Below are 14304 nucleotides of genomic sequence, written 5' to 3'. Positions count from 1 at the left end.
CCTGGATAGGCATTTCCCTAATTTTGTTTTTGACTAACATGTTGTGATGTTTTCAGTTTGGATTTCTACCCCTGTTATGTTTGTCATTTATAATGTTCACCTTAACATGCATGTTCTCTTATGGCAAAGATACATGTGCTCTACAGGTAATGAAGCCTGCCGCGAAAGAGATAGTCTTTCTGGACTCAAAATACAGGGAGAGAATACAAGGCTTTGGAAATCAGGCTTATCGAAGCCTACTAAGGTTAACATAGGGAGACTGGATTTTCCTATGACGTTCCTATGACCTGACCATGTTGAAGCTGCAATCAAAGAGTTATTTAAAAGACTTAATTTAACTAATCTGTATCATAGATCATGTTATGCCTACTGCTGGACCTTTAGTACTGTAAAGCGGGCTTAAATAAGCAATATAAATTTAATGGATTGCAGCTTTAACAACTGATTCTTAAAATCATGGCCATGTTCAGTTGTGCCTTTTTGCATGTGTTCCCATGTCGGCCAGGTTGTCTGGCCAAGTGGATTTGCATGACAGCTTTTTGAACATTGTCTTTTTTCCCCCAGTCATGTTCCTGACTATTCAGCGTTCTACATCTGGTGGTGGTGGTTTCTTTTTTTTCTTTTTTCTTTTTTTTTATTCTTCTGTTGTGTACCTTCTGAAGGCCAAAGACTGATGATGTCCTTTGTATTATCAGAGGCGTTGCACAACATCTTGCGCCAGGAAACTGGACGGAGAGCAGTGCCTTGGATTTACAGGTAACAGTAGTTGTAATATTTTATTTGACATCCTGTATTTAATGTCCCTTTTCTCCTTTGAATCAACATTATTTGACTTATTCCAACAGGGTGTTCCTTACCAATCTCATGGTGTAGACTGTGGCGTCTTCATGCTCATGGTGAGATGTTACTCAGATCTTGCTAACCAAAAACATGTAAAATGTAAATATCACAACATTGTTTTATGTCCACTTACAGTATGCTTGGTACATCGCTGTTGGTGCCGAGATGGACTTCACTGTTGTAAGTGCAACTTGAAAATCAGAAGTGCACATTAGCTTAAAGGGATATTTCACTTTCAAAAAATGTTTTGTTAATTTTATCATCTGCTCAGGCTTTTGGGGGAACCCGGGACAGTTTTTGAGTTGCTTGATTCAGTGATATTCATTTGATCAGACACGCCCCCTTCCTATACAAACCCATTGTAACTTCAAACTCCATTTTAACCATGATAGATTCAATGAAAACACTTGTTCTTTTTTCTGGTGACTCATACTGCCCTCCTAATACGTGAGCAGGCCATGTTTTTTTGATAACTTTTTTAAATTTATTTTTAATAATTCTTTGGGAAAATGAAAAATATAAAATACAATAAAAAAAGATTGAAAATAAATGGAAAAATTTATCCAAAAAACATGGCCTGCTCATGTATTAGGAGGGCCATATGAGTCAACAGAAAAAAATTATGGGTGTTTTCACTGAATCTATCATGGTTAAAATGGAGTTTGAAGCCACAATGGGTTTGTATAAGAAGGGGGCGTGTCTGATCAAATGAATATAAAATATCTAAACTGAATCAAACAACTCAAAAACTTTCCTGGGTTTTCCCAAAAGCCTGAGTAGATGAAAAAATGACCAAAGGTTTTTTTGAAAGTGAAATATCCCGTTAAGTGAAAAATAAAAAGGTTTGCGTATAATGTGTGTTATAACATGATTTCTTTATTATGCATTTACTTCAGCATGACATGGTTGGAATAAGGAGGTGGTGGTGTGCAACCTTGGTGGAGAACTTCCAGCTTGAGGGGTACCAACATAATTTATAGTAAATCACAAAGTATCGCAAAGGAATGTGGTATGTTGACTTTTGATTATATTGTGTTATCTGAAATTGTAGTTATGGAAGAAGGTTTGCCCACTTCACTCCAGAAGGGCAAGCAACTCTGTCTCTCAATGTCCCACCTGTCTTCAGAGTCAGCAGGAAGAGGAGGCATCAGAGCATCACCATGGTGAATTGTCATCACACAAGACACCGACCCTCTCACATTGACTACTTTCCGCCCATCTTCAAGATTAAACTATGTCATTACTATACTTTCAAGCTATTCTGATGACCTCTTGAAAAAGTTTAATTCTGTTGCCTAAAACGTTGGGATCGAAAATTCAAACACATTCGTGTCACAGGTCCTATGGCATGGTAGGCTATTTCACCTGAATGAACTCAAATGGTTTGACTGAGCTATTCTATATTTGATGTTTCCAATATTTTATATACTACTTTATATATTATATAATACTTTATCAAGTTCAAATAGCCTATGAACACTTACTCCGGTCATATGACCAGTGATATATGGTGGATGTATTTTTATGTTTGCAACATTCTAGGCTACGAAGAATGGAACTTTTTACAATAGATCTAAAGTATAATGACATAGTTTGATGTTGGAAATGCATAGATTTCCCCTTTCATAAGCAGTCTTAATTGGTCGTGCTTATATTGAGTTACCTTAAACCTCATCAAGTGTGGCATTAGTCTTAAATTATATCTGCATTAATAATTATAGTACATTCTATATTGCATTGTAAAATTTAAAACAAATCCTCTGCATTGCTAACTCCTACCACATAGTTATAACAGCTGTATTGTTTTAATGTCAGACACCAGGAGATGTCTGTGACGAGCACAGCTATGCAAAGAAGGGGAGACAGGCTGACGCTGTACTGTGGGTTAGTGCTTAAGATCAATTACACTTTCACATACTCCAAGTTGTACACACATCAATCATTTAGTCAGCCATAGTTTGGCTGTGATATTGTGTAATTACTTTTTTATGTTCCCCAAAAGGCACCTGGCACACCGATTTTTAAGGTAAAGTGTAAGAATTGAAAGAATCAATGTTTATTTGCAATCAATGTTTATCCAACTGGTAGTTTTATTTTTGGTTTGCCCTTTAGCTTCCACCTGAGATCCTGGAGGAGGTGCTGCTTGAAGTAGTGCTCCAGGAAGGAGACATGGCCTATTTACGTCTCACACTCACCTGCAGGGCCTTTCGAGACATCACTGGAAATCCTTCCTTTAGGAAGAGGGCTCATTTTGCCTGGCTTGATGGTAATTGCTATTATGTGACTAAATAACCTTCATTACAAAGTGTATTTGCTTTCATACACCATAATAGTTTTTCTTTTGTTTTTGGAACAGGTGAGGTGAACTGGAAGAACTATCCAGCTGTATGCAAGGAGGAGTCCAGGGTGCCCTTTGCCATATTGAATTGCCAAGAGTGTGGCATACAATTTAAAGACTGTGTTGGCTTCACTGGGAATGGGAAGCGTGGGGAGTACCCAAGATATTATTGAGACGGCATCCCTGGTGTGTGTGCTTTCTGCCAATATTAAAAGTTGAAGGAAACATGGCCTCTATTTCAGTGTGAATTTGTTATTGATCAGTCATTCGCTGATGCAACTTTATCATGTCAAAGAAACTGCATACAAGATTTCTGTTCAAATGCTTGACAGATATTACACACTTTGACTTTTTTTCATTTTTGGTGAATGGTTGCATTGTGAGCTGGTAGATTGAAGTAGCCATAGAATATAGAATAGAATACTCCTTTATTGTCATTGTAACCAGTACAACGAAATTAAAAAGTGCAGAACAGTCAGTGCAAAATAAATAATAAACAATAACAATATATAACAATAAGTAAATACTCAGTCAAACATATCTTTCCTTGAAGCATTTAGGATGGTTATTGCTGTCGGAGAAAAACTGTTTTTGAGTCTGTTCTTGATTTGATTGTCCTGTAACGTCTACCTGACGGCAAAAGATCAAACAAGCATAGCAAGCATAACATAACAAGCATAGATAATCTAAGTGGTTAAACTTAGTGAAGTTGTGCTGGGGAATTCAAAATATTAGCAAATGACTCTGAGGCACCCCTGGACTGGCATCAAGGCACCCACCATGGGAAACCCTGCTCTAAAGTAGGCAAACATCCAATGCAATGCTTTGTTCAAGAGTCAGTACAAAGAACTTGGAACAGTTTTAACTTTCATACAGAATGGTAATTTCCCCCGAGTATTTCCCATTTATTTCCCCCTTACTACAGTAAGTGTGTTTGTCTAATATGTAGCACCGGTGCCGCTATTCCAAAGCCCGCCCTGCCTCATGCCCTCAGGTAAAACATTTGTGATGGGTAGATCATGTTGAGATAGTCATTTTAAAAGTAGATCTCACGTCACAAAAGTGTGGGCACCCCTGTCTTAGGGTCTCCCATTAATGAAATGGATTGTTGTGAAACTTCATTATTATCATTATTATTATTATTATTATTATTATTATTATTATTATTATTATTATTATTATTATTATTACTACCTTTAGATTATTTTCTTATTAATGATTAATACTTTATTTACATTGGATGAATGTCTGCTGTGCGTGACCCATTAAACAAGACCAATACATTTATTTTATTTCTATTATTATTTTTTTTTATTCAATTACAAAGATGTATTTGTGTGCAAAATCGTATGAATTACAGCATTCACACATTGTAAGCCACAAATTGTAAGCTAAATATACAGAAATAAGGATAATAAATTGTGGAACTGATAGTATTATCAGCTGTAAAGGATATAAATCCACAATTGAAAATGATAATAATCATAATAAATGATGTCAACATATTATAACGTAGAATTAATTGTTTGACAGATAAAACATGAATAATCTTTACAGCTTGTGCACAAGGCAAAGAATACCATCACAGCTTTCTTGTTAAACTGATAAAAATATGTATTAAGTATAATTAATTGTTTAAATTACATTTGAAAGATATAACAAGGCAAAAAATACCATCACATTTGCACAAATAATACTATCGCAGCTTGGTTTCATCCGCATACGCCTACTTGTGACGTCACTTCCCCAAGATCTTCCCCTGGCAGATCTGCGGCAGATTATCTTCCCCTCCGGCGCCATCTTGGCCTCCAGCTACCTATACTTGACTAAATTAAAGAAACGGAGAGAAAAAACTGCAGTAACCACCATTATAGATAAAAACTTCATAAGTAAGAGGGGCAAGTTGGAAATAGCTTCATGTTTTAGGGATTACTCTCAAAACCTCTATACCCCAGAAGAAGCAGAAGTAGACAAGGAGGAAATGAAAAAGTACTTGGAACTCTTAAACCTCCCAACAGTGACGGATAAACTGAATGATGGTTTAGGACAGTCAATAGGAGAAACAGAAATTCTAATGGTAATTCAGAAAAGCAACACTGGAAAAAGTCCTGGGAGTGACGCTTTCACTTGTGAATTCTATAAGGAATTCAGGTACTTATTTTCTCCCATTCTATGCAGAGTTTTTAATGAAATCCTACAAACAGGAAACTGGCCAGTCTCATGGAATTCAGCAATTATTACTGTAATACCTAAAGAAGGAAAAGATTTAAAACACTGTTCATCTTATAGACCCGTGTCCCTCCTAAATGTAGATCAAAAGCTTTTCACATCAATTATAGCAAATAGACTTTCATGCATACTACCTAAAATTATTAATTTAGACCAAACAGGATTTGTCAATGACCGTCTTTTAAGTGACAATGTTCGGCGTACTCTTAATGTAATTGACTATACAATAAAAACAAAACAACAAATGCTAACATTGACGCTAGACGCTGAAAAGGCCTTCGATCGGGTGTCATGGCCCTTTTTATTTGGAGTGTGCCAGACGTTTGGCTTCCACCAAACTTTTATTGATTTGATGAAGAACATGTAGAAAGAAGCAAAAGCAAGAGTGAGAGTGAATGGGATCCTTTCTAAGACTTTTAATTTAAAAAGAGGAACAAGACAGGGAGACCCATTATCCCCACAACTATTTGCTTTATACATAGAACCATAAGGATTAGGAGAGGATTCGGGCAAGTGAGAAGACAAAGGGTCTCAAAATTAAGGAACATGAACAGAAATTAGCAATGTATGCGGATGATATTATGGTGTACCTCACAGATATACATAATTCATTGCCTGCGTTACTAGATGAAGTTGGAAACTATGGAATACTGTCTGGTTATAAGTTAAATTTAAATAAAAGTGAAGCTATGGAAATTGGTACCCATTTGGAGAGAAACTTTAAAAAACAGTTTGACTTTAAATGGGACCAGAATAAAGTGAGATATCTAGGCGTTATCATACCCAATAATTTAGACCTAATATATCATTGTAATTTCGAGAATCTGGAGAATTTGGTAAAGCAAGATCTGAATAGGTGGAAAATCTTACCTCTCACATTATTTGAAAAGATAAATATCATTAAAATGAATGTTTTGCCATGCTTTTTGTTTCTATTTCAGAATCTGCCGACATACATACCACCCACAAGTTTTAATGTTTGGGATGGGCTGCTTAGAAAATTTTTATGGGATGAAAGGAAGCCAAACGTGAAACTTAAAATTTTGCAACAAAAAAAAAGAAAAAAAAAAAGAAAGAGGGGGACTTGCATTACCAAATTTAATTAACTACTATTACTCAGCACAGGTGAAACCAATTTTAATATGGATGAATAATGAGATGAGACCCAAATGGAAACTCATTGAGTTTAATTTGGCTGAATCACTCAGTACTTTGATTTTCTCAGTTTTGAAAAAAGCACAGATTAAAACACAAAGTTATTCTGTACATAACACATTTAAAATCTGGAGAAGAACATGTAAAATAACCAGAGTTAAGGAACAGGAAATCACTTGTTTAAGAGAGATAGCCTGGGATCCAGATTTTATTCCAAATAGTATTGATGATGTTTTAAAAAAATGGGAGAGTAAGGGCCTCACAAGATTCTATCAAATGTACAAGGAAGAAGCAATGGATTCTTTTGAAAATACAGTAAATAGATATGGTTTAAACAAGAATCATTTTTACAGATATTTGCAAGTGAGAAACTATTTGAAGGAAAAAGTCCAAATTACATCTCTTGGAGATCTCCATCCCATTCTGAGACATATGATAAAGGCCAATCAAAACCATAATTTGAAAAATATAACTGGACAAATGTATCAAATATTTCAGGATTGCAGAACCGAAGACATAAATAACATTAAGGATAAATGGCAGATAGAACTGAAAACATCTATATCAGATGACGAGCGGAATCAGAGTCTTAAAGATCATTTCTCAAACATAAAATGGCCTTCTGCCAAGAATATGCTTGGAAGATAAATCTCCGGTATTTTAGAACACCATTGATGTTAAGCAAATATACACAGAATAATTCTAGCTGCTGGAGGGAATGCGGGGAAGACAAAGCGGACCACACTCACATATTCTTTACATGTAAAAAAATAGAAATGTATTGGTCAGAAGTCATACACATAACAGAACAGATGTTTGGGAAATTGGGCCAATTTAAGAAACACACTTTATGGTTGGGAATAGGTTTTAATGGCCTTCGAAAGGATGAAGAATATTTATTTTGGATTCTGAGAATTACAGCACTCAAACAAATAACAAGAAACTGGAAAAAGTTGGAAGCACCCAAAGTAAATAAATGGCTAGAGACTGAAGAGAATATTTATAGGATGGAGAGGGTAACTTATAGAATTAATAAGAAAGAAAAGTTGTTGGAAAAAAGATGGGCTCGTTTTAAATTAAAGTAACTAGATATATCCTCTGCATACAGTAGAGATGAAGCCTAAAAAAAAAACAAAAAACTACTTACCGTTATTTATTTATTTATTTATTTGCTTACTTTTGGGGTATTTGTGTATATGTATTTTAAGTTATGAAAGGTTATGTTTGACTGTGCCACACGGGTGAAAGATAACAAAAAACTAAATATTGTGTCAAGTTATTTAAATAACAGGATGTGTATTGTAGGAATGCCGTATACTGTACTGATTACTGTACTGTAAAGTTTCCTTTTTTTCAGTTGTTTCTCATGTACCGTTGAAGTTTGACGACTTTTCTAAAATTCTTTGACAGATTTGTTTAACAACGATTTCCAAACTTGTTTTTCTGCTTTTGAAGATGAAACTTGACTCCAAATCAAAGTTTGAGTCACAAACAGTATCACGACATGTTATCAGACACCAAAACCTCTGCTGGTCCAAACTGAAGACTTGTTGGTGGTAATAAAGTTGTTTGAATGAAGTGGACGTCTGCTAACGAGGTCCACGTCCCTCAGGTTGTCTCTGGTGTTGAGGGAAACCTGTGCTGCTCTCACTGTGGTCACTTGTCTTGGATCTTGAAGGTTGCTGTCTCCTTCCTCATGTCTTAATACGTCAACAAACAGTTCAAGTGTTATCAGCCATCAGGAATTAGTTTGTGCTCACTTGATTCTTGGTTCAGCTCGATGTTGTTGAGTAAAATGAACCATGAAAACACAACATGAAGTGAAACAATCAAGGTGATATCTCATATTTTAACGGTTATCGGTCTCCTTGATTTCTAATAATCTGTATCAGCCCTGAAAAAACCGTATCAGTGGACCTCTAGTCCTGATCTGAGAGACACAACAAACACTCACAGCAACATTCAGCTTTGATTGGAACAAGATCCAGAATTGAAATCAACACACAGCTGAAGGTTCAAGTCAACAGCGTTTCCACAGTTTAATGATCACAGCTTCCATCTTTAAAGGACTGGAAGTGGAAGAAGTTCACAAAGTAAATGAGGAATCTTTTCAATCATTTTCAACAAAGTTCATTGATCAATTTATTCCAATAACCTGAAAGACTGATGTGACTGAGATCCTGCACAGACTCAAATGATCTGTTCAGCAGTGTTTCTCAAACAGGAGGAGACTCTCCCTCCTACAGAGGACACAGAGACACTGAGGAACCAGAACTGATACCAAAACCAGGATAAAGAGGTTCAGTGAATGTGGTGTTGAAGGTGCGGAGGTGGATCAGTGAGTCAGAGGAAACTCTGTAGAAGGACAGAGTGCCAGCAGGACAGTCCACATACACTCCTACTCTGTGAGAGACAGAGGAGGAGGAGGAGGAGGAGGAGGAGATGGATGTTTCTCTGTTATTGTGCCAGACAGAGTAACGACCAACATCAGAGCAGAATAGACTCCAGGACTGATCATTCTCTCCAAACAAACACTCTTCACTGTCTCCTTTCCTTCTGATTCTTCTGTAACTCACTGATACATCAACTCCTCCTCTCCACTCAACCTCCCAGTAACAGCGACCAGTCAGACCAGTTCCACACAGCAGCTGAGGCCACTGGTCAAACCTGTCTGGATGATCAGGATATGACTGATCCTCCTCCACATACGTCATTGTCCTGTTGTTGTCAAACAGTTTGATGTTTCTGTTCACTGTGTTTGTGTCCAGTTTGAGTTCACAGGAATCTGATGGAGAGAAGAAGAAGAAAACAGCTGCAGTTATTGATCCATCATCTGTTGATTGAGTTGACAGTTTGATGATGACATCAGAGATGTGAATGAGTGATGTCACAGTTTGAAGATGGCTGAATGTGCTCTGCTTTGTTTTCATCAGTCAAATTAAAGACACACTTACACTTCCTCAGACCTGGTCTCAACCATCGGACTCCAGCAGGCTCCACCCTGAAAGGAGGAGGGGGGGTCAGAGCAGCACCTCCTCTTTCAGCATGCAAACATGGACGTTACATCACTCTCATACACACAAACACAATATGTTGATCCGGCCTGCTTCTCCCTGCTGCCCCTAAACCTCTTCAGCTCTGCTCAGACACTGACAGCGACACTGATTCTCTCTCATCATTAAATCTGCCTTCATCAGCTCATTTCCTCATTTCAATCTGTTGCTGACTTCTATTCTAAGCTGCTTCACTCGTTGATCGCTCTCTCGCTCTCCCACCAGTGATGATTAATAATCAGTCTGACTTTGTCTTAACTGAACAAACCAACAGAGCTTTAATCATTGATTATTGGACACGGTTCTCCTCGTCATGTCACATATGTGACCATGCTTCATGTGTTCATTAGAAGTGTGAATACTGTTAATAAATTCAATATCTGAGACAAGTCATCATGACTCTATTGTGTGGAAATCAAACTTCCTGAAGTTCACCAGGACAAGAAGAGCCACTTGATGTCTGCACATGGAAATATTTACAACCCATGTTTGCCGTGAAGACCATGTTCAGTCCAATTGTTCTCCACTGATGAAGGAACAGTCCAACATTTTGAGAAAAACACTTGAATGAAGCATCTCAAAAGTCCTGCTCTGTCCTGTGGTTGTCATGTTCCAGCAGTTTGAAATAAATAGAACTGCTTTGGACTTATTGGAAGCTTGTTTTTATGTCTTTTGAGGACAAAAAGGACATTTGTCAAACTGACAGTTCTTTTTCCATGCAGAGATCTGTCCAAACTGCATCAATTATGACCAACAGGTCATTATCATGTTTGTTCCTGGAGATGTTCTCCTTGAGACCTCCGACACAAATATGTCCTTTTCATGTTCAACCAGTGTTTATGTTGTGATCAAAGGACAAAGGTTTCCTACATGTGTGATTGTTCATGTCTCACTCACATCCACCATCAACCAAAAAGACAGACAACGTGTTTCCAGCTCTTCCTCCTCTTTCACACTGACTGACTGTGGCTGCAGCAGCCTCTTCATACCTGAGAGTGTCCAGTCTGCAGTGAGGATCCTCCAGTCCAGCAGACAGCAGCTTCACTCCTGAGTCTCCTGGATGATTGTAGCTCAGGTCCAGCTCTCTCAGATGGGAGGGGTTGGATCTCAGGGCTGAGGCCAGAGAAGCACAGCCTTCCTCTGTGACCAGACAGCCTGACAGCCTGCAAACACACAGAACAACACACATGGAAGATCATCTGAGGGTCCTGCTGTGTCCGTCAAATCATTGCTCTCAAAATGCAGAGATCTGATAGGCTGAGCAGCATTACGTGGGAGGATTTACAACACATAATAATTCTCAACAGTTTCTGTGTTTTAGGTTAACAACTTCACACTTGACACTTCACTTCCTGAGGTCCTCAGCGACACCTTTGTGGTAATTAATCATGACTGAATCAGGAATAAAGTGATGTCCACTAATCAAAGTCACATGACAACAAAACCAAAATGAGGGTTTCCATCTCAGCCAGACTTCATTAATGAAATGAACATTGAAAGAAAACATCTGCCAATCAATGCATGTATGTGTCAAACGTGTGGACTTCTGAGGTTAAAAAAAGACATCAATGCTTTCACAGCAAACAGTAATGTGATCTGACCTGAGAGTTTCCAGTGCACAGTGTGGACTCTCCAGTCCAGCAGACAGCAGTTTCACTCCTGAATCCTGCAGGTGGTTGTGACTCAGGTCCAGCTCTCTCAGACTGGAGGACTGAGATCTGAGGACTGAGGACAGAACTTCACAGCTTCTCTCTGAGAGGTTAGAGCCACTCAGTCTGAAGAGACACAGGAAGGAAGGAAACAGTAAGTTAGATATCAGAGTATTTATTGATGAAGAAACTTCACTGTCTCTGTACTTACAGAGCTTTGTTGGAGGCTTTGACCACTGGCAGCAGCCTCAGAAGAGCCTCCTCTGAAGCAGAGAATTTCTTCAGGTCAAACACGTCCAGACCTTTTTGTGATGAGAGTAAGATGAAGACCAGAGCTGACCACTGAGCAGGAGACAGTTCATCTGTGGAGAGACTTCCTGAACTCAAGGACTGCTGGATATGATCCACCAGAGAACGATCATTCAGTTCATTCAGACAGTGGAACAGATTGATGCTTTTCTCTGCAGAGGGAGTCTCTTCAATCTTCCTCTTGATGTACTCGACTGTTGCCTGACTGGTTTTTGAGCCACTTCCTGTCTGTGTCAGCAGACCTCGTAGGAGAATCTGATTGGTCTGCAGTGAAAGTCCCAGGAGGAATCGGAGGAACAGGTCCAGGTGTCCATTTGGACTCTGTAAGGCCTTGTCCACTGCACTCTGGTAGAGATGTGTTAGTTCAGGTTCTCTGTCTTTGAAGACTTTTGTCAACCGGACAAGTTTAGACCCTGCACGTTCATGGGAGGTTCTTTGTTCTTCTGACAGCAGATTGACTCCAGACTTGATGAAGGTCAGATGGATATGAAGAGCAGCCAGAAACTCCTGAACACTCAGATGGACAAAGCAAAACACCTTGTCCTGGTACAGTCCTCTCTCCTCTTTGAAGATCTGTGTGAACACTCCTGAGTATACTGAGGCTGCTCTGATATCGATGCCACACTCTGTCAGGTCTGATTCGTAGAAGATCAGGTTTCCTTTCTGCAGCTGCTCAAAAGCCAGTTTTCCCAGAGACTCAATCATCTTCCTGCTCTCTGGAGTCCACTGAGGATCTGACTCAGCTCCTCCATCATACTTCATGTTCTTCACTTTGGACTGAACCACCAGGAAGTGGATGTACATCTGAGTCAGGGTCTTGGGCAGCTCTCCGTCCTCTCTGGTCTTCATCACATCCTCCAGAACTGTAGCAGTGAGCCAGCAGAAGACCGGGATGTGGCACATGATGTGAAGGCTTCGTGATGTCTTGATGTGGGAGATGATTCTGCTGGCCTGCTCCTTGTCTCTGAACCTCTTCCTGAAGTACTCCTCCTTCTGTTCATCAGTGAACCCTCTGACCTCTGTCACCATGTCAACACACTCAGGGGGGATCTGATTGGCTGCTGCAGGTCGTGTGGTTATCCAGAGGTGAGCAGAGGGAAGCAGGTTCCTCCTGATGAGGTTTGTCAGCAGCACATCCACTGAGGTGGACTTTGTAACATCAGTCAGGATCTCATTGTTGTGGAAATCCAGAGGAAGTCGACACTCATCCAGACCGTCAAGGATGAACAAAACCCTGAACTCTTCAAACCTGCAGATTCCTGCTTCTTTGGTTTCAGGAAAGAAGTGATGAACAAGTTCCACCAAGCTGAACTCTTTCTCTTTCAGCACATTCAGCTCTCTGAAAGTGAATGGAAACATGAACTGTATGTCCTGGTGGGCTTTTTCTTCAGCCCAGTCCAGAGTGAACTTCTGTGTTAAGACCGTCTTCCCAATGCCAGCCACTCCCTTTGTCATCACTGTTCTGATTGGTTCATCTCGTCCAGGTGGTTTAAAGATGTCTTCTTGTCTGATTGTGGTTTCTGGTCCATGTGGTTTCCTGGATGCTGTTTCAATCTGTCTGACCTCATGTTCATCATTGACCTGTCCAGTACCTCCCTCTGTGATGAAGAGCTCTGTGTAGATCTGATTCAGAAGGGTCCACTTTCCTGATTTAGCGATCCCCTCAAACACACACTGGAACTTCTCCTTCAGGTTAGATTTAAGTTGACCCCGACAAACTGGAGCAAAAAGTTCTGAATGAAGACACAACAAATAAATCAATAAGTGATTTGATAAAGTTCAGAAGAGATTTTAATGTCCTTGTCTGAACATATTTTGGTCCATCTGTTGAGACCTCAGTGAATGTTCCACTGATCCAGCAGTTAAACCTTTAGAGAAATCCTCTTACTGCTCTGCAGACGCTCAGCCAGCTCCTCCTCCTTCATTCTCCTCAGGAAGTGCTGTGTGATCTTCAGAAATGCCTCTCTGCTGCTCCTCCTCTGCTCTGCATCCTCACCGTCCAACACCTCCTCATCCTCCTCCTGACTCTCTAAGCATTCTGGGTCATCTGGACTCAGAACCGTCTTGATCTTCTTCAGCTCGTTCCTCACAAAAGAGACAATGTTCTCCTCCAGCAGCTGGAACAGAAGATGATATGAATGACACAAACTGAAATCATGGAAGCAAACATCAGATCCATGTTGGACAGACTGACAGTCCACTGGTCTAAAAAGTGCAGCGTGGAGATGATCGTGAACAGATTAGATGTGAAAGCAGCTGTTGTACAAGTACAGACCATAAATATGGAGTCCAGGTGAGTTTGATGCTGCTGGGCAGACTGACCACTAGGAACCTCTGAGCTCTCCTGGTGGACTCTGTGGAGGAATCATGAAGAATTAGCTCACATCATGTCCGTCCACACAGAGACAAACACCAGCTGAAGGTCCTTTGAGCTGAAGTGTTGATTCCAACATTAAATCAGATGGTTTCCACTGACATTAAAGTGTTGCTCGTACTGCTGATCCCACCGTGAATCAACAGTCCAGTCTGCATTTCTGTGCAGCTTTCACTTTACCGTGTTGGTTCACCAGCTTGTCTGGTTGAGTCCCTCCAGTTCTCATTGACCCCTATAATACTGTGGACAGCATCACACAGCTCACACAAGCTAATTGGATGCTACCTGTCCAGCACAAATTGCCATTCAGTCACAATAAAGTGAGTGAAACATGAGAAAAGCAAAGAGAGAAGCAGA

The 14304-nt window shown here is 39.6% G+C and overlaps 3 protein-coding genes across 3 annotated transcripts in view; 1 reads left to right on the top strand and 2 right to left on the bottom strand.

Moving 5' to 3' along the window:
- Nucleotides 1–14304, bottom strand: part of LOC143316073 (uncharacterized) — a 114979-nt gene that overhangs the window by 99052 nt on the left and 1623 nt on the right. The window contains exon 4 of the mRNA XM_076723788.1: nt 9221–9233. Within this exon, the coding sequence (XP_076579903.1) occupies nt 9221–9233 (13 nt within the window). The remainder of the gene's footprint in view (nt 1–9220; nt 9234–14304) is intronic.
- LOC143316287 (uncharacterized) lies at nt 642–3351 on the top strand. The gene is made up of 9 exons (XM_076724168.1): nt 642–756; nt 846–896; nt 976–1020; nt 1737–1801; nt 1892–2003; nt 2656–2724; nt 2843–2866; nt 2953–3106; nt 3197–3351. Exons 2-9 carry the CDS (start codon nt 888–890, stop codon nt 3349–3351), a joined length of 633 nt encoding a protein of 210 aa, XP_076580283.1. The 5' UTR covers nt 642–756; nt 846–887.
- Nucleotides 10031–13962, bottom strand: LOC143316286 (NLR family CARD domain-containing protein 3-like). Its single transcript, XM_076724167.1, has 10 exons — nt 13958–13962; nt 13849–13927; nt 13462–13690; nt 12591–13306; nt 12199–12497; nt 11993–12087; nt 11476–11944; nt 11217–11390; nt 10580–10778; nt 10031–10039 (listed from the first exon to the last, which is right to left on the bottom strand). The coding sequence occupies exons 1-10, from the start codon at nt 13960–13962 to the stop codon at nt 10031–10033; spliced, it is 2274 nt and encodes a 757-aa protein (XP_076580282.1).

This window comes from Chaetodon auriga, chromosome 23, assembly GCF_051107435.1.
Source record: "Chaetodon auriga isolate fChaAug3 chromosome 23, fChaAug3.hap1, whole genome shotgun sequence".
Taxonomy (NCBI): domain Eukaryota; kingdom Metazoa; phylum Chordata; class Actinopteri; order Chaetodontiformes; family Chaetodontidae; genus Chaetodon; species Chaetodon auriga.
The sequence above is the reverse complement of the archived record's forward strand: the minus strand, read 5'-3'. Positions and strand labels throughout refer to the sequence as shown.

What these genes read in the sequence shown, in the direction of transcription:
- LOC143316287 (XM_076724168.1), top strand. An exon ending in CCGAGATGGACTTCACTGTT is followed by an intron (nt 1,021 to 1,736) that starts GTAAGTGCAACT and finishes CATTTACTTCAG; the next exon opens with CATGACATGGTTGGAATAAG. An exon ending in GGCATCAGAGCATCACCATG is followed by an intron (nt 2,004 to 2,655) that starts GTGAATTGTCAT and finishes TTTTAATGTCAG; the next exon opens with ACACCAGGAGATGTCTGTGA.
- LOC143316286 (XM_076724167.1), bottom strand. An exon ending in TACGAATCAGACCTGACAGA is followed by an intron (nt 12,088 to 12,198) that starts GTGTGGCATCGA and finishes TGTCCATCTGAG; the next exon opens with TGTTCAGGAGTTTCTGGCTG. An exon ending in TGTGCACTGGAAACTCTCAG is followed by an intron (nt 10,779 to 11,216) that starts GTCAGATCACAT and finishes GTGTGTTTGCAG; the next exon opens with GCTGTCAGGCTGTCTGGTCA.